This window comes from Stenella coeruleoalba, assembly GCF_951394435.1.
Source record: "Stenella coeruleoalba genome assembly, chromosome: 2".
In the NCBI taxonomy this organism is placed as follows: domain Eukaryota; kingdom Metazoa; phylum Chordata; class Mammalia; order Artiodactyla; family Delphinidae; genus Stenella; species Stenella coeruleoalba.
Window position 1 is genome coordinate 182,108,840 of NC_137147.1, and position 18,570 is coordinate 182,127,409.

Below are 18,570 nucleotides of genomic sequence, written 5' to 3' on the forward strand. Positions count from 1 at the left end.
GTCCTTGTTAAATGTTTCTTGCATTTTGTCCATTCTATTTCCAAGATTTTGGATCATCCTTACTATTATTATTCTGAATTCTTTTTCAGGTAGACTGCCTATTTCCTCTTCATTTGTTAGGTCTGATGCATTTTTATCTTGCTCCTTCATCTGCTGTGTGTTTTTCTGTCTTCTCATTTTGCTTATCTTACTGTGTTTGGGGTCTCCTTTTTGCAGGCTGCAGGTTCGTAGTTCCCGTTGTTTTTGATGTCTGTCTCCAGTGGCTAAGGTTGGTCCAGTGGGTTGTGTAGGCTTCCTGGTGGAGGGAACTAGTGCCTGTGTTCTGGTGGATGGGGCTGGATCTTGTCTCTCTAGTGGGCAGGTCCACGTCTGGTGGTGTGTTTTGGGGTGTCTGTGGACTTATTATGATTTTAGGCAGCCTCTCTGCTAATGGGTGGGGTTGTGTTCCTGATTTGCTATTTTTTTGGCATAGATTGTCCAGCACTATAGTTTGCTGGTTGTTGAGTGAAGCTGGGTGCTGGTGTTGAGATGGAGGTCTCTGGAAGATTTTCGCCGTTTGATATTATGTGGAGCTGGGAGGTCTCTTGTTGACCAGTGTCCTGAAGTTGGCTCTCCCACCTCAGAGGCAGAGCCCTGACTGCTGGCTGGAGCACCAAGAGCCCTTCATCCACACGGCTCAGAATAAAAGGGAGAAAAAGTAGAGAGAATTAGTAGAAGTACTAAGAAAGAAAGAAAGAAAGAGAGAGAAAGAGAGAAAGAGAGAAAGAAAGAAAGAAAGAAAGAAGGAAAGAAGGGAGGGAAGGAAGGAAAGGAAGGAAGAAGGAAAGAAAGAAAGAAGAAAAGGAGAGAAGGCAAGAAGGAAAGAAAGGGAGGGAGGGAGGAAGGAAGGAAGGAGGGAAAGAAGGAAAAAAGAAAGAAAGAAGATACTGTAAAATATAATAAAGTATAAAGTTATTGAATTAAAAAATAATTATTTAGAAAAAAAAGGGATGGATAGAACCTTAGGACAAATGTTGGAAGCAAAGCTATAGAGACAAAATCTTAGAAGCATACACATACACCCTCACAAAAAGAGGTAAAGGGGGAAAAATCATAAATCTTGCTCTCAGAGACCACCTCCTCAATTTGGGATGATTCGTTGTGTAAAGGAGGGAAGGAAGGAAGGAAGGAAGGAATGGAGGAAAGAAAGAAAAGAAAGAAAAAGAAAGTAACGTATAATAAAGTTATTAAAATTAAAATTAATTATTAACAAACAATGGACGGATAGAACCCTAGGACAAATGGTGGAAGCAAAGCTATACAGACAAGATCTCACACAGAAGCATACACATACACATTCACAAAAAGAGGAGAAGGGGAAAAAGTCATAGATCTTGCTCTCGAAGCCCACCTCCTCAATTTGGGATGACTCGTTGTGTATTCAGGTATTCCACAGATGCAGGGTACAGGAAGTTGATTGTGGAGCTTTAATCCGCTGCTCCTGAGGCTGCTGGGAGAGATTTCCCTTTCTCTTCTTTGTTCGCACAGCTCCCCGGGTTCAGCTTTGGATTTGGCCCCGCCTCTGCGTGTAGGTCGCTGGAGAGCGTCTGTTCCCGCTCAGACAGGACGGGGTTAAAGGAGCCGCTGATTCGGGGGCTCTGGCTCACTCAGGCCGCGGGGGGGGAGGGGCACGGCGTGCGGGGCGGGCCTGCGGCGGCAGAGGCCGGCGTGACGTTGCACCAGCCTGAGGCGCGCGGTGAGTTGTCCCGGGGAAGTTGTCCCTGGATCCCGGGACCCTGGCAGTGGCGGGCTGCACAGGCTCCCCGGAAGGGGGGTGTGGAGAGTGACCTGTGCTCGCACACAGGCTTCCTGGTGGCGGCAGCAGCGGCCTTAGCGTCTCCCGCCCGTCTCTGGGGTCCGCGTCTCTGGAGCTCCTTTAAGCAGCGCTCTTAATCCCCTCTCCTCGCGCACCAGGAAACAAAGAGGGAAGAAAAAGCCTCTTGCCTCTTCGGCAGGTCCAGACTTTTCCCGGACTCCCTCCCGGCCAGCTGTGGTGCACTAACCCCTGCAGGCTGTGTTCACGCTGCCAACCCCAGTCCTCTCCCTGCGCTCCGTCCGAAACCGAAACCCGAGCCTCAGAGCCTCAGCTCGCAGCCCCGCCCGCCCCGGCGGGGGAGCAGACGAGCCTCTCGGGCTGGTGAGTGCCGGTCGGCGCCGGTCCTCCGTGCGGGAATCTCCCCGCTTTGCCCTCCGCACCCCTGTTGCTGCGCTCTCCTCCGCGGCTCCGAAGCTCCCCCCTCCGCTCCCCGCAGTCTCCGCCCGCGAAGGGGCTCCTAGTGTGTGGAAACTTTTCCTCCTTCACGGCTCCCTCCCACTGGCGCAGGTCCCGTCCCTATTCTTTTGTCTCTGTTTATTCTCTTTTCTTTTGCCCTACGCAGGTACGTGGGGGGTTTCTTGCCTTTTGGGAGGTGTGAGGTCTTCTGGCAGCATTAAGTAGGTGTTGGTGTAGGAGTTGTTCCCCGTGTGATGTGTTTCTGGTGTGTCTGTGTGGAGGAAGGTGATCTCCGCGTCTTACTCTTCCGCCATCTTCCCAGCACCCCCCACAATGGTTTTTATTTAGCACTTATTTTGTGTTAATGTTCTCCTAATGTTTTCTGTTACCAGATAACAGGTGGAGATCATTTTCACATGTTATTGCAATATATAGTTTTTTTTTACAGAAAACCTCTGAAATTTTTAGCATCTCTATCATAAATAAATGGTTCGTTGTTTATTATGGAAATAATTTACTATTATGGTCATCATTATTATTTAGTAACATGTAAATAAAATTTAGGAACAAATATGAAATAACATGATTTCAGGAATTCCTGAGAATTTCTGGGAATTCCAGTTTCTCATTCCGGAATCTGGAAGATTCATATCTGTCAGAATTTGGAAACACTCGTGTGGAGGGAGCATAGGCTGGCGTTCCATCCCTGTGATCCTGCCCCTGCCTCGGCAGGAGTCTTTGTGCACAAACCACCCAGTCAGCGCAGTGGCCAGCCCAGCACACGCGGCAGCAAAGTCCAGACTCAGGAGACCCACCTGCCCTTTCCCGAGCCACAGGGCTGCCCATAGCCTCTACTCATGAAGCGCATGTCCTCTGGGGAAAAACTGGCAGCAGAGATCTCTGTCATCCAGCGCTTGAGCCAGACAGGCACTGGGGCTCAGACATGGCCTTTGGAAGAAGGTTTGGAAGAGCCCTGGTGTTGACTCAAAGAATTTTGGTCTATTAACTTTATTTCATTAGTAAAAGGAAATAAAGAGCCAAAGGGGGCCGAAGCATCGGCCAGGCCAGGAGGCAGAATAATGAAGAGTTAGAGGCGCGACCTCCAGTGTCAGAAAGACGTCAGCTGAGTCGGGTTTCTGCCACCCCCTGGCTCAGCGGCCTTGGGGTGCTGGCGGGCCTCTGTGAGCTTTGGTTTCCTCATTGGTCAAGGTGGCAAAATAGAAGAGCCCGCATTTTAGGATTACTGTGAATATTCAATGAAACCTGACACACATAAGTGCTTTGGCACCAGGGGCTCAGCACCTGTTGGCAATGGTAATTGTTACTGTTGCATGTTGCTATTCTAGACAGCGTAAGGTGGGGAGGCTTTACCACCCACACAGGTGGTCCTCAGCTTTCGCTTTAAGATTCTAGCAACCAGAGAAAGGCAGAAAGACAGTGAGTTAATACAGTGAGGGCCTCTCCACCATAAGGTAAAAACAGCCCACCTGCCAGTGAGTGTCACTGATCCTGGTGCTAAGAGCAGAAAGAATTTCCTCCCCGAGGACTTAATGGGGCAGACAGTGGGTAGGTGGCGTGCAGCATTCTCCACGATACCTTCTCCGTGAACACGGCTAAGAGTGTCTCGTGGTAGTCTCATTATTGAATCACGGTCTTGCGTTTTTCAGCTATTTAGGATAAATCCATATAATGGTGGGTCAAAAAGGGATGCCCTGTTGCTGTCCCAGAACAGCTGAGGAAAGCGTGTATTGATGAAGTGCTACTCAAGCTTGCACAAGTTACCCATCAGTAAATCTTGTGCAAATGTGATACTTTTGGCCAGACAGTAAATTGCTTGGAATTATTATAGTTCCCACAGGTAAATATTCTTAACATAGCCAATAAAAGAAAAAGTATATCTACAAATGATTTCAGGATTTTCAACACAGATAAATGTTTTTCTGTGGAGACACAAAAGGATATGAAAAGTCTGTGAAATGCAAAATTGAATGTCTCTAGGTGATCTCAAAACAATACACCTGACATTGTACTTGACAAAATTATGCCTTAAATGTAGATTTCAACCAGCAGAGAAATGTTCACGTTGACCTGACTCTCCACTTACCGTTTTCCAAGTGCAGCAATGTCTGTGATTGTTGAGAACTTTTGATGCGTTCATTAATACCCAAACAAGCCGATGAATGACACAGCTTGGTATTTATCCAGAGCTATGAGCTCAGGTCTTGGCATATCATAAAGGGACTTAGTCTGCAATCATTTGGCTTTGACATATGTTCATTTCAACTTGCAAGTTTTGCATCTGTATATATGCTTTTAATCTGGAGTTTTAGAACACAATTTAATTTTTAAACTAATGGATACTCGCATTTTTACTCACCAACCTTCCAACTTCTGTTTCCCCACACAGCCGATGACTCTGTACCCTAATTCTGAATGAAGTAATAAACTCCTTATTCCGCTGCCCTCTGCACTCACCTTCTGCTACTTATTACAGTACAGCTTGTCTGTCTTATCAGCTGCTCCTTGAGTGGGGAGACCGTACTAAACTCATTTCTGTGTCTTGCAGGCTGTCTTGCTAGTAAACACAGGACTGTCCATCCTCTGCTCAGGAGGGATGGTGACAGAACAAGGCTCCCGAGGGGCCCGGCTGTCCTTCGCTCTCAGGTCCTTCAGAGCAGCTTTTCCTCCCTCTGAGCCTGAGTCGTTCTGTTCCCTCTGCTGTTGATGTCTTTCCCCACCTTCTCCTGCCCCCCTTCTCTTTGTAGACATACTGTTTCCTTGCTGCATTTGCCCGCTTTATGTGGATATTATCTTCTCCCCTGTCCATGGTTGCTTCAAAATCTTGCAATGAAAATATTCTGCTTTGTATCCATCCCAGCGATTGGGCGAGACAGTTGTTAAGGCGTGCACCCCACACTAATACTGTGAGTCTCTCTAAAAATACAGTAAGTTTCACTCACTTCTAAATCACAAATGTAGAACCCCTTTGTGAAATAGGAGGAGAGTTGGGGGATTTTTGTTGTTTGGAAATGGTGGGTTTCTTCATCACAAGTATCCTAATATTATTAATGTAAATAGGTACTCTTTAGTAACACGAGATAAAATGTTGAAAGGTCATAATTATAAGTAGATCGGCATTTCATGCACCTTAGTGTAAGTATCCTTAAACTGAAGAATGAATTTCTGGACCCATAGTTGAAAGCCTGCTGGAATCCATTTCTATGTGGTTTGAAGGTAGATTGCGTATGGAATTTAATACTATAGGATCAGGAAATCCAAGAGAAAATTGAGGAGATTAGAAAATGGTTGGTGAGGTTTCAGGCAGTTCGAAGGGATCTCAGAGGCTGGGTCTAGAATCATGCTTTATCTCCCCTTTAGGCTTTTCTTAGGGCTGTTACTTGAGGATAAGCTGTCTGCACCGTCGGCTCCAGGCTCAGCTGGGATACTGTTAGCAAGCGGGTTTGGAGACGTCTGCCCCTACTCAGAAGCGCTTCGCTCGGCTGGGCTCATTCCTGAGTACTTGCTGCAGTAATGGAGGAATCCAGGGTTCATCCCTGGGGCCGCTTCCCCAGGTGTACCACCTCCCCACCTGGGGAAGCAGGAAGAGGAAAGCATTCATTTCGAAAGCTGAGTTCAGCAGCAGGTGGTTTGCAAAATGAATCCCAGTGAGAAGACCAGAAGCCAGTGACGTGTTGCCCTGATAGAGTGTGTTGGGGACTTGGAATAGGGCAGTGTCCTTGGGGTCTGGTTTGGGGCAGCTTGAGTTGAAGACAGTGAAATGTCCAAATAGAAAGGCCAGTACAATAGTTGGAAATAAAGGATTGAAGCTCCAATTATTCATTAGAAATGGGGCTACCATTTTGGGACCCAGAGGAATGAAAGGCTTAGGAAGGAGTGTGGAGCAGGTGGGCATGTTTGTGTTTTTTTTAAAATTCATGATTGAATGTGCCTCTTAAAAGCTAATCAGAAAGTAGCTGTCTCTCACTTGAGTTAGCACATACAACTAAGGCAGTGTTTATGGATCAAAGTATTTGTGTTAAATGGTCAGTCTTCCTTTAAATATTAGTTTGCCATCTTATAAGTAGATTGCTTCATTTGCCTTTTTTTTTAATCTTAAAGAAAGTAACATCTTATTTGGTAATTTTATGCAACCAGTTAATGGATTAAAAAGATTAATTAAAGGAAGATAGTTAGGAAAGTTTGAAGCAAAAAGAGAAAAACGTTTACTTTTAAAGTAATTTTCCCTCCAACTGAATGTTCCTACACGCTAACGCTGGGAAGGCCAGGTATGAAGACTGGAAAGATGGGCTTTTTAATGTAAATTCAGAAATGTGGTATCAGCCTGGAGTATGATATCGGGGCAAACTTTGTTTTCAAGCTCTAGACGGTGATGATGTTATCTGAACACAGGTCAGTCAGTGGAGAGTGGCTGGCGTGGACTGCTGAGTTTCAGCCTATGATCACGGTGGCAGGGGCATCACGTACTAATCCTCTCCCCCCATCCACCGTGTGTTGGTGAGGGGTAGTGCCTCGCTGATTTACACTGTGTGATCAAACCTGTGTTGATTTCACCTTTCTCCTGAGTCAGGGACCTTGCTGGCACTTCTGTTGCGTATCCACAAACTCAGAATTCTCAGGCCATGAGAAGTGAAGGTGTTTGGTGGTGCCCCAGCTCAGCAGTGACAGGGCTCTACTTCAGAGTGACATCTAGAAGACAGTCACATCAGGAGTCCCTGGAGGCTTCTGAAGAGACTTTCCAGGCTCGCTTCCTGGAATGTTTTGGATTTCCTCTCTGGAGGGGCAGTCTTGGCAAAGACATTTTCAGACTTGAAAACCTTTGTTTAAGACTGCTTTTGTGGGACTCGGTTCCTTCATGATCTCCCACGAACTGCTTAAAACACACACGCACACGCACGCACACACACACGCACACTCGCGCACGACCTTAATTGGTTAAGGGGTTCTTCTAAGTGGTAATTGGGAGTTATATGGTTTTTCTTCAGAGGAATTTGATGTACTTTGCAATCAACTACAGTTAATTAATTGCTTTCCCATTACGTGGGTTTGGGGTATGGAGTGGCAGGTCGTGCGATCCCTGTTTCGTTGGTGGAAAAGCTGAGAAATACTTTGCTCCAGGCCACACAGAAGGTGGCTGTGAGCCGGGAAGGCATCCAGGGGCCTCTGCTTACTGCTCGTTGCCTGGTTAGTCTGTCCCTCTGTCCAGAAATTCAGGGCTCAGGGCGCCTGAAGGCCTCACATTCCTGTTTTCTCTCCTGTTTGAGTCAGAGGCTAGTTACACATGGAGCACACTTCTTCACCGAGGAATTCCGCGTTTGGGAGGCAGTAGCAGAGTGCACCAGGTGTTTACTTAAAAAGATGGAGAAAAATGCGATAGTGCAGTGTTATTATTGTTAAGAAGAATCTTTCAAAACTGGAAAACAATGGTTACTGCTTATGCAGCCAGATGAACTCCGGTAGTTAAAAAGGAAAATTAGAACCACTTTCCTGAGAAACAAGCTTTAAGTTAATACATATGTTGTTACACTGATCTAGTTAATTTTAAAAATAGTCTCTAAGACAAAAAGAGTAGGAGGAATTTTGTACTGAAAACAAATTACCTGTTACTAATCAGAAGATATTTAAACTCCATCTTCTAATGAAATTACTCAGTAGAGTCTGCACTTACATTTTCTTAAATAAGAATTTTACTTATTCAGATGTGTGTGACTTGTATGTTTATAATGCCCACTAAGAAAGGATTAGTCCTCTTTTATTTTTATTACAGAGGAGATGGTGGGAGTGATGGAGGACCTCACCTCCAAAGGGGAATCCATGCTCTACAAATACAACAGTAACTTGTTTTCAGTTCCGAGCTTTAAATTCGCTTTGCCTCTTGGCGATCATAAATAAAGAGAAGTAGAGAAAAAGCAAAGATAATTAGATGATTATGATAAATACATTATCGAATCGTAACAGTGTATACCTCCCCTAGCCAGCATTATACGACCACATCAACTTAACTGCTGAAAAATGACCATATTCACTTCTTCATGGACACATACTACTAACTAGTCCAGCTAGAGCATAATTAGAGCCTTCTCACTGCTGTCTAGCTACTCATTAAGATTTCTGACGATAAAGAATGTTGATATCTAAGGCAATTTAATGTAGTGATCTGAAAATGTAATAGATCTTTTCAGGGAACTTGTTGCCTGATGTATTTGCAACAAAAATACTTTTTATTCCTCGAAGCATGCCTTCCCCCCAAATTTATTTGAGAGGCTAAATAGAGAAAAGAAGCTTTGCCTAGTTCCCAATTTATATAATGCACTAGGCTGCTTTACTTTTTGTTTTAAAAACACATATTCAAGTCCTGTTATAGAAGTTTGCATGCTGAAGTATTTCTAAGCATAAGGGTCGAGGAGTAAGAGGTACCAGATTTGGTATAAATGATGTTTCATTTTATATATGTCTATAAATCTTTTGTCCCTTTTTGGTCCGCTGGCCTTTGAGATTCCTGCTGACAAGGGCTGTGGATCCTAACCCAGCTCTTGGTCTGGCTGGCAGCGGCCTCCTGATGCTTCTGTGACACACAGAGCGTAGCGGAAGCTTGTGTTCCTCCTCTGGTCTATCCTTTACTCTCTTCTGTATTTAAAATATTAAAGTATTCTAACATAATGCATTGACATGTGCTCATCGTAATTATTCAAGCCATGCAAAGGAATAACAGTGAAAGCCCCCTTCCACATGTTTGTTTGTACACATACACATATGTGATTTTTATACGTAAAGTGAAGTCAGACTGGGATTCTACATTGTACCTTTTGTGTTTAATGCCATGTCTTGGTGATCTTTCATATCAGCCTTACTCCTTTTAATTGCCCCATAGTATTTCATTATACATAGATCAGTAATTTATTTAACAGTTCCCTTATTGATAAGTTTTCAGGTTGTCTCCCCAAATCATGTAATTACAAAAATGCCACAGCAAGTATTTTTACATATGCTTTGGATATGTGCAGTTTCCGTAGGATGGATTCTCTGAAATGGAATTGCTTGGGTCAAAGAGTATGCACATTTCGAATGTTGATAGTTCTAACGGGCAGTTGTTCAGTGGGTAGAGAAGTTCAGTCATGCGAGATGGATAAGCTCTAGACCTGCCGTGCGGCACAGTACCTATAGTTAATAACGCTGTTTGTGCTCTTACACAATTTAAGAGGGCAGGTCTCACGGTAAGTGTTATTAACAGACAAAACAGGGGGAGGTATAAGAAACTTTGAGAGGCGAGGGGTATGTTCATTGTCTTGATTGTGGTCATGGTTTCACAGGTATATGCATATGTTCACACTCATCAAATTGTATACATCAAATGTGTGCAGTATTTTTGTATATCAGTTATACCTCAGTAGAGTTGTGTTAAAAAAAAGAATATATGCACAGTAAAGTCTAAGTACTGCATTAATTTTTTTTTTTATTTCAGAGGGAAATAGTGAAAAGTGATCAACCAAGCTTGGTTTATGTAAAAATTTTTTTGATACTCCCTACAGAAAGCAAGCATCAGTTTACACTCTATCAGTAACATACCAAAGGTTTTAACCTCGGATACAGAGTGAAATCAGCCCAGCTCTTAAAAACAAAACAAAGACCCTGGTGCCCAGGTACCATTCATGGAAGTTTTAATTGAATTGGTTTGGAATGGGGTCTGGGCATTGATGGTCTTTAAAATCTCCCCAGGGTATTAAAGTTGCTCACCTAGGATTGAGATTAACCATTATAAATTCTAATCTGCAGGAGGTTTTTTGGTTTGTTTAATAGGGGGAAAATGTATCTTATGTGAATTTACCTATTCCTCATTGCTAGTGAGGTTCATAAAGTTTTTCATACGTCAAGTATCCATTGTATTGTATACCTTGCCTATTTTCCTATGTGGTTGTCTTTTGATTCTTGATGAAAATTAATCCTTTGTTTTTTATGTGCAAATAATTCCTCTCTGCTTGTCATATGTCAAAGCCAGATGACTGGCTTCCCCATTCTTTCCTCCAGTGATTGGAGATGCTACTTTTATCAAATATTGTCATTTCACTTTTAAGAGCTTGTTTCCAGATCTTTCTCTGTTACATTGATTTATTTGGACGTTCCCATGCTGTTTAATTACTATAGCTTTGGTATATTTTAGTATTTGATTGGCCAGAGAGTTTTCTTAAAATATTTAAAATTACTTTTTGCATATTTTCCATTCCAGATCATCTTGAGAATCAAGTTAAAAAAAAATCTAAAAAATGCTGTTGGGATTTTGGTTGGCTTACATGAATTTATAAATTATTTCTGGATAAATTGCAATTTTAATAACATTGAATTATCCTATTCAGGAACATGGTATGACCATTCATTTATTTAATCTTTTGTATACTTCAGTAAAACTTAATAGCTTTTCCCCCATATATTTACAACACATTTCCTGTGAGATTCACTTCTAGATATTTTTACTATTATTATTTTGCCAATACTGGGATGGGAACTTTTATCAAATTACATATTTTGATTTGTTATTCTTAGTGTATGGAGGGTTACTCACTTTTGAATATCCAGTTACCCTCGTATCCAGTCACTTTACTGAGATATTTTTATTAATTATCATAATTATTCAGTTCATTCTTCTGAATCTTTTTAGAAAGACTGTTATATTTCCTACAAATTTTTCATCATTGCAGTAACATTCCAGTAGATCATCAATTTCTGTAAATGTTCCATGGTGGTTTAAAAAGAATGTGTAGGGAATCCTTGAATTGTTCCTTACCCGTTCCTGATTTAAAAAAATAATAATAATTCTTAGCCAGCCTGCAATCCAACAATCTGAGTCTAATTTCTTCTTTCTTCTGGAACAGCATCTTCTCTTTTTCCTTGGAGTTTCCTCCTGGTCTCATCTCTTGAGCCCTAGGTTTATGAGTGCTGAATTACCAGCATAAAATTGGCTTGCAAATAAACCGAAGGCAAAGCAATATATTTTACTAGCTTGACTTACGTGGTTCTATGCCACTCACTTGGAGCTCTGACTCTTTACCATTTCTACTCCTGAGAGATGAAGAGCATCTCTGAGCCAAGCTCTGCGCCGGGCGCCAGCCCCTCTGTCATCATTAATAAACAGTCGTTGGCAGGGTTCACGGCTCTTGCTCTATGAGTGGCATGTTTGGAGGAAAAAATGCTGAGAACATTGAAAGCCAGCTGGACGGCTGTGATGGCTGTCACCGCACCGGGTCTCACCCGCTGCCCCCTGACTGCAGACAGTGGGGAACAAGAGAAGGAGACCTCTGTTCCCCATTGCACCTCCGCCTGCCATCCTGTGTCACTGGGTCCGACAGGACGCCCGGAAGGAGGGCCCTGTGAGCGTGCTTGCCATCGCACTGCCACCTCCTAGCTTCTGGCACCCTTTTAGGAACCGAGTTACTCGAGCACATGATGGGTCACCTCGGCCTGCCAGCCCCTTGTCCCCTGCTCCGGGTTCCTGTGGTAATCGGAGTGGTCTCACCTGTCCACGCTGGCCGGCTCCAGCCAGGGGCCTGTGCAGCCAGAGGGATCTGTTAAGAATGTAGTCAGCTCCCGTTAGCCCTCTCCTTCCACCCAGACCAGCCACCCTTGAATATTTTCTGTCTGTTGTGAACTAAAGGCGAAAGTGCTCAGCCTGGCCTTTGGCCCAGCAGGTCGTGTGGCCCGCCTGGCCTTTCCGCTCACCTGGGCCGCCGGCCTCCTCCTGGCCTCCGCCACGTGGCCGCACCCGCTCCTTCCGTCGCGCCGGCCCCTCCTCCCGTGCGGACCTCCGCGCAGGCTTCTCTCCTCAAAGCCCCCGTGTGGGTGTCCCTGGCCCTCTGCCCCTCTCCCTCCTGGTACCTCTTGGACTTAAATTTCCGTTTATTGGGATGGGCTTTAAAAAATTAAAATCGCTCTTCGCCACTGAACTGTGAGCTCCATAAAAGTAAAGACCACGTCTGTTTTTGTTTACCAGGATGTCTCTAAGGCCTGGCATCGGACTCGACAAATGGTTAAGTAAATAGGAAGCAAATTTGTTGAATGAAAGAATACAGAAGTGATTTCAGGCAGCTTTCTCCCTGTTTTACTCTTGAATACATGCTTCATCTCAGCTTAGTCATGTTTATTTCTTCCTTATCAGCAGTAAGGGGAGGGGTTTACTCTCTATACTGGATAGGGTAATACTTCTTTATTTCAAAGATTTTATTTAAATCCAGGAAAAACATTATTTTTTAAAATGTCCTCTACTCATCTTTTAAGAAGAAATTTTGAGAAAAGTGAGAGAAAGCAGCATTCGTCTGATCTCGGCATGTTTGAAGCGTGATCGCAGCCACGGACGTCGGCCTCCTGGTCATGGAAAGGAACCTGAGCTGGTAAACTATCCTAAGGCCGGTGGAGCCTGGAGATGTCTGAGAAGCAGCAGGGGAGGGACGACAGCTAGCAAAAGAGCTGCATTAATTCAAGACGTAGAGAAGCTTATTGGAAGCATTCTTCAAAACCCTTCAGAAGCTAGTAAAATAATATTTTACTGCGTTTTTCTCCAGCTCTTAAACCCTCACAAATGCAAATGCGTGATAAAATGTGAGAATAAGTAATTGGCGACTAATCGCGCTCTCGGGGGGGGGGGGGTTAATTGAAAAGGGGCATATTCGCATATTTGTCCTACTTCTCTTCAGTAAGATGTTTATGGCGTCTGGTCAAAGTAGAACGGACATTTGAAAATCCTTTGACATCGCCGGTATTTAAAGAATAGCAATTGGCTAACATTTGTGGCGCTGTACATCGAATATTTTGGCTCCCATCCGCTGGTATTCATTCTGAAAGATTTATAATCCTTCGGGGAGTGTGGTCAGTGACAAGAGTAGAAGTAAATCCTGAAATGTGGAAAAACTAACTTTCCCTCATAAAAAACTGTTCTAAAAAAATCCCTCAAGCCTATGACTATGTTTCCAGATTTTCAGAAAAAGCTGATGATTTACAGAAAAAAATATTTTTTCTATAAGGATCTAACCTCTTAATGATAAATGTAAATTTTCCATCATTTGGCTTCAAAACTGGCCTAGAGATAATTCAGCAAAATACAGGGCCTTACCTTTCCGGCATCAGCTGCAGTTACATGGCTTTTAAAAATGTATGTCGTCAGTTGTAGCGTCAGTAATAAAACTCAAAAGGTGGAAATAGTCTACGAGAGACAAATGAAAAGCACTTGAACTCGGAAGGAAAGCTTGTGCTGAGCGTCTAAGTAGAAAAGTGCTATCATCACAGAAACTAGAATGCAGGCATAGGGTCAAGAAGGTCCTCCATTACGTGCGACCGAGAACGGCAGGACAGAGCATCCCTGTCCAGGGAGTGGCCTGGGGGGCGGAAGTGCTTTTGGACGACTTCTCGCCTCCTGCTTGTGCTTGAGTCTGCAGCCGCCGGCTCAAGAGCCCGCTCGACCCGAGGCCCTCGGCTTCCATTTCAAACCTTTCATGTAGGAGCCCACCTCTGTTCCTGCAGGTGCCCCAGGAGGATCCTTCTGCCTCCTTTCTCCATTTAAATTCAGAAAAAGAGCCTTGTTTCCCTTATTTTCTTTGCTTTTCCTTTTTCTGTATTATTTTCCTTAATTAATTATGGTTAGCACTTAGATTCTTCCTTATGGTTTACAAAATATCTACCTTTTTCTAAGAGGTGCTGGCATGTGGGATCCCGTGTCTGACAGCAGTGACAGAGGGTGTATTGCGTTATGTTTTAAAACCCACTGTGGGGAAATTGGTGGTGTTGAAATTTCTCTTGATATCGAGAAAAAGATGCTAAAAGCTATAAGAACAAAACTTATTATTTTAAATGTAAGTAACAGAATTAAGGCTCTGGTCATTCTAAACTTAATCTTGAATATGGAGGACAGCCTAGAGTACCCAGAGGGAAAGTTAGAATGAAAGCAGAAATGGCGCTCATAGCATTTTTAGAGAAGTGGAAGGAATGTTCTGGAAAGGAGTTAGTAGGAAGTCTGAGCCTAAGCGTTTCCTTCCTCACTTGCTGATGCTCACCCTCTACTGATCCCACTTTAGTTTCTTATGTTAAAAGAAACATATTGTGTTGAATTCACAAAGGATTGGCATGTGCGCATTTGTGTGATGTGAAGGAGGGGGTGGGTAGCTTGAAGATAATTTCCATTTTTTGTGCTAAGTCTGTCTATCTACATACACACGTACGTAATATATAGCAATATAAAGTAATGATTTGCAAATGATAATAAATATAATTTGAAGGTGTCTTCCCTCGAAAAAGAGGTTTATTTGAGGTCATTGCTACTATGTTTTGAGGTAGAAATCCAGGGCTGTCGTTTATGAACACCTTTTACAAAAAGAGTTTATTCTTGGCTCCATTAGAATTGTTGCTTTTGTGTCTTATGAACTATTTTGGGGACTCTTATTTACCAACCACTCTCAATAGCAGTAGAAGCAATATGTACTATGCTGTGTTCTTCAAAGATTTTCGAAGCGTTAATGATCAGTGGACATTGCTTAAGAATTCCTGCAGTGAATTCTGAGTTACTTTCCTGGCAGGCCTGATTCACCGATCAATCATCACAAATTTTTGAATCTCTTGGATTTTTCTAAAAAGCAATTCCCCACTGCTCTTCACTGGTGGTGATTAGCTAAACAGACACTGATTTGCATGTTGGTGGGCCAGTGTTTCGTTCACGACAGTGAAACGGTCTTTCTTCTCCTTCAGTCCACTCATCGGTAGGTCCCCGGGTTTAATGGAACTACCTTCTCTTTCTCAGCCCCACGCCCTCACTCCACTTACTCTCGGTCCCCGTGTGGACGGCTGTGCTGCTTCCCACGTGGCTTTGCTTTCCCCAGGTTTCCTCTGTCCCAGACTGTTCTGTGCACACGTGTAAGAATAATTTTCAGACACGGTTTGCGCTGCAGAGTACACAGTTCAGGGACTGCCTGTTACCTCCACATAAAACTCACGTTCCTCAGACCATCTCTCAGGGCTCGCCCCCGGCTCTATTTAATATCCTAATGCCACCTAATGTCGCAGCTGTTGAAAGCAGGCAGACCACCTTTCCGTGGTGACTCTCGACTGGAGCAATATCTTACGACGCCCTGCGCAGCTTTCTTGGGCTTCAGCTCTGCATGATTCATTTAACAAATTATAATCCACTCGGAGGATTTAAAAGAATTGAACATGCTGTGTATGGGGTCACGCACTTCCCGGCTCATGGATTCATCACCCTTTAGCAAATTTCCATGGGAGTGTGAGCTTATTTAACCTTCCTGTGGCCTTGCGTCTTTGCAGGGAGGAAATCAGACGGCTACAGTGATCGCATTGTGTTGCATGCAGGACTTCAACTTAGCGCAAGAGACCTGCCAGTTGGCGATCAGGGATGTTGGAGGCCTTGAAGTTTTAATAAACTTACTTGAGACAGATGAAGTCAAATGTAAGGTGAGTGGCTGGCTCACGGTGGACGAGGAGCCTCGTTCACGCCTTCACCTGCTTCTCTTCTCAGTGCTGGGCGTCTGCCCTTCCTGCTGCTTGTTTCTTGTCTTTATGATTACTGACAACCCGCTTCTGCTGTTAGCTATTAGCTGCTCTTGTCAACTCTCTGCTTTTCTTCCTTCTCTTTTGGCTCTTTTCCATTAGCGTGTGCTTCTTAAATGATGAACGTTTGTTTACTTAATTGAAGGAAAATGCGGGGGGATATGTGTAACACCTGGGAATAGAAACTGTTCCCTTAAAAAACTTAATTGGGGAAGGATTTTAGGTAGCTTGGAATTTTTAAAGAATATAGCACTGGTTACGCATTAAGCACCCATTCATCTATAACTTCTTCTTCTCGTTTAGATTGGTTCGTTAAAAATCCTGAAGGAAATCAGCCATAATCCTCAAATCAGACGTAATATTGTTGACCTTGGGGGCTTGCCAGTCATGGTTAATATTCTTGACTCTCCACACAAGAGCCTGAAATGTTTGGCAGCTGAGACAATTGCGAACGTCGCCAAGTTTAGGAGAGCCTGGCGGGCGGTGAGACGCCATGGGGGCATCACCAAACTGGTGAGTAAGTACCACTCAGGGCAGCGGGCACCCCGCCGTCCTTCCCGGCTCCTCCCGGATATCAAATAACCACTGGGCGTGCTCTGGGAGTCTTCTTTTTGTGTAACGTGTCCTTGAAAATTATTTTTGTGTATTTACATTGGCAAGTAGCCAAAAAACATGTTCAACCTCACTTTTCAAAGAAATACAAACTTAAACAAATAGAAGTAACTTTTACGTATCCCATAGGTAGGGATACACTCGTGTGTGTGGGCAGCGGCGGTAAGAGGGTGGTGACTTACTTCACTCAGTCTGAAACTATCAGAACATGGTTAATCAACTCTACTCCAGTATAAAATAAAAAGTTAAAAAAAGAAAAGAGAGGGTGGTGAGACCCTCTGCACTGGAACACTGTCTGGTAGCCCGTGTCCTCTGCCGTGGTGACCTCACTATGAGGAGGTGTCCTCCATGGAGACAGTCAGAGCTGCAGGCACTCACTCATCTCATTGCTACTTAGAGGAGTGACAGCTGAAAACAGCATGTTTTACAGTGTGAGGTTAGTAAAATAATAGGCATCATATCCACAAGAAGCGTCCACTGGCTGCTGTCAGTATTGTGTTTTGGAAGTTTACATAGTAACAGGGAATGTTTAATATTATACAAAATCATAACAGGATTAAAAACTGATGATACCCACGATCCCAACTTTTAAAGACCAGAGCTAACAAGTACAGAAAAATCACTTGAAATAAATACACAAAATTGTTCATCAGGGGTTTTCTCAGAAATGACCACCACATTTCCTTCCTACTTTTCTACATTTGCCAGTTTGCTGTGTGTGACGTTTATGTTCAGAAAAAATGATTATTTCAATAACTATCGCTGAAAGAAAGAAGCAGGCTCAGTGCCCCTGCCACGGCAGGAGGGACCTTCATGCAGTGCAGTACGGAAGCGCGTTCGTATCCTCACTGGCTCTTGAGTCGCTTCCACGGCTTTTATCACGCTGGATTGTCACCACTTCCCTACTTTAGGTTCCTGAAGATGAGAGACGTGTCTTATTCATCTTAGTGTCCTCCTCAGCACCTCGCCCAGGACCTCACACATATAAACAGTTAATAAATACCTAGCAAGTTCATACGGTTTTAATGTGAATACGTACACAGTGAAACACGTTCAGAAATTTACTGAAAGAGGTTCTGCGTGTTCACCGTATCCACTTGTAATCTGTAGAGCTCTGTACCTTATAATCATTTGCCTCAAAAACAAGGTGGACTTATGGCTGGATAGATGGGTGAATAGATAGGTAGCTATGTGATAAAACAGACGTGGAAGAATGTGAATTATAGAATCCAGGTGGTGAGTATGTGGACGTTGCTGTATTCTTTCAGCCTTTGTGTGTGTTTGAGAATTTTCATAATAAAACGTTGGGGGGAAAGTAATTATTACTGTGATTATCATTGTCCTGCTTAAATAATGAAATCGTATGGTAGGCTGACATGGCTGTCCACCGAAACTACTCCATGAGAATGAAAGACAGAACACTAACATACGTTTTTATGGACATCTTACGCGTCATGTTTAGGGCCTTGGAGTTTGGACAGTTACAGTCACGTAATCAAAATAATGACATACATTTTAATTTAATTTTAAATAATAGCAAAATTAGGAACAGGAAAGACCATTAATGGATAAACTTGAAATTGCTAGGTTGGGAACACATCTGACTTCTCAACCAGGATTGGGGATCCACTTTTGGTTGGGTACGTGTGTTGGGGGGGAGTATGTAACACGCAGGCAAGAGTCCCCAACGAAGACTGGAAATGAGGGACATCACACAGTACAGAGATGAAGCCGTGGGCTGATTATGGCCCCAGAGCAAGGGAACCAAGGGCAGGATCAGAGCAGGCAAGAGGGCACTGGCCACAGTGGGGTCTGGGCACCCAGATGGCATTCAGGCTCTGGAGGGGCAGCTCGATAAGACTGGGCAGAAGGTGTGACGCCTGAGCAAGCAGGGAGAGTGCACCCAGGCCGGAAGCACTGCACGTCCAGGGCCGTCAGTCCCGAGGCCAGTTTACGTGCGCCTCTGTATGTAGAGCGTACGCGGTCCTTTCACTGGAAACCATTTCAGATGCCTCTAGAGGTGTAGATCTGCAGAACAAGGTGGTGGGAATCCAAGTATAAATATAAGTGTAAATAAATGTATGTCCCCGACCACAGTGATGTCACAGCCTCATGGTCGTGGGGATGTGAGGGCAGCGGGGATATGGGCA

At 43.9% G+C, this 18,570-nt stretch overlaps 1 protein-coding gene across 11 annotated transcripts in view; it reads left to right on the plus strand.

Annotated features, from left to right (window-relative positions):
• Window positions 1-18,570, plus strand: part of ODAD2 (outer dynein arm docking complex subunit 2) — a 219,812-nt gene that overhangs the window by 51,034 nt on the left and 150,208 nt on the right. For all 11 annotated transcript variants that reach the window (XM_079915239.1, XM_079915230.1, XM_079915238.1 and 8 more), the window contains 2 exons: window positions 15,566-15,712; window positions 16,112-16,321. In XM_079915239.1, the coding sequence (XP_079771365.1) occupies window positions 15,566-15,712; window positions 16,112-16,321 (357 nt within the window). The remainder of the gene's footprint in view (window positions 1-15,565; window positions 15,713-16,111; window positions 16,322-18,570) is intronic.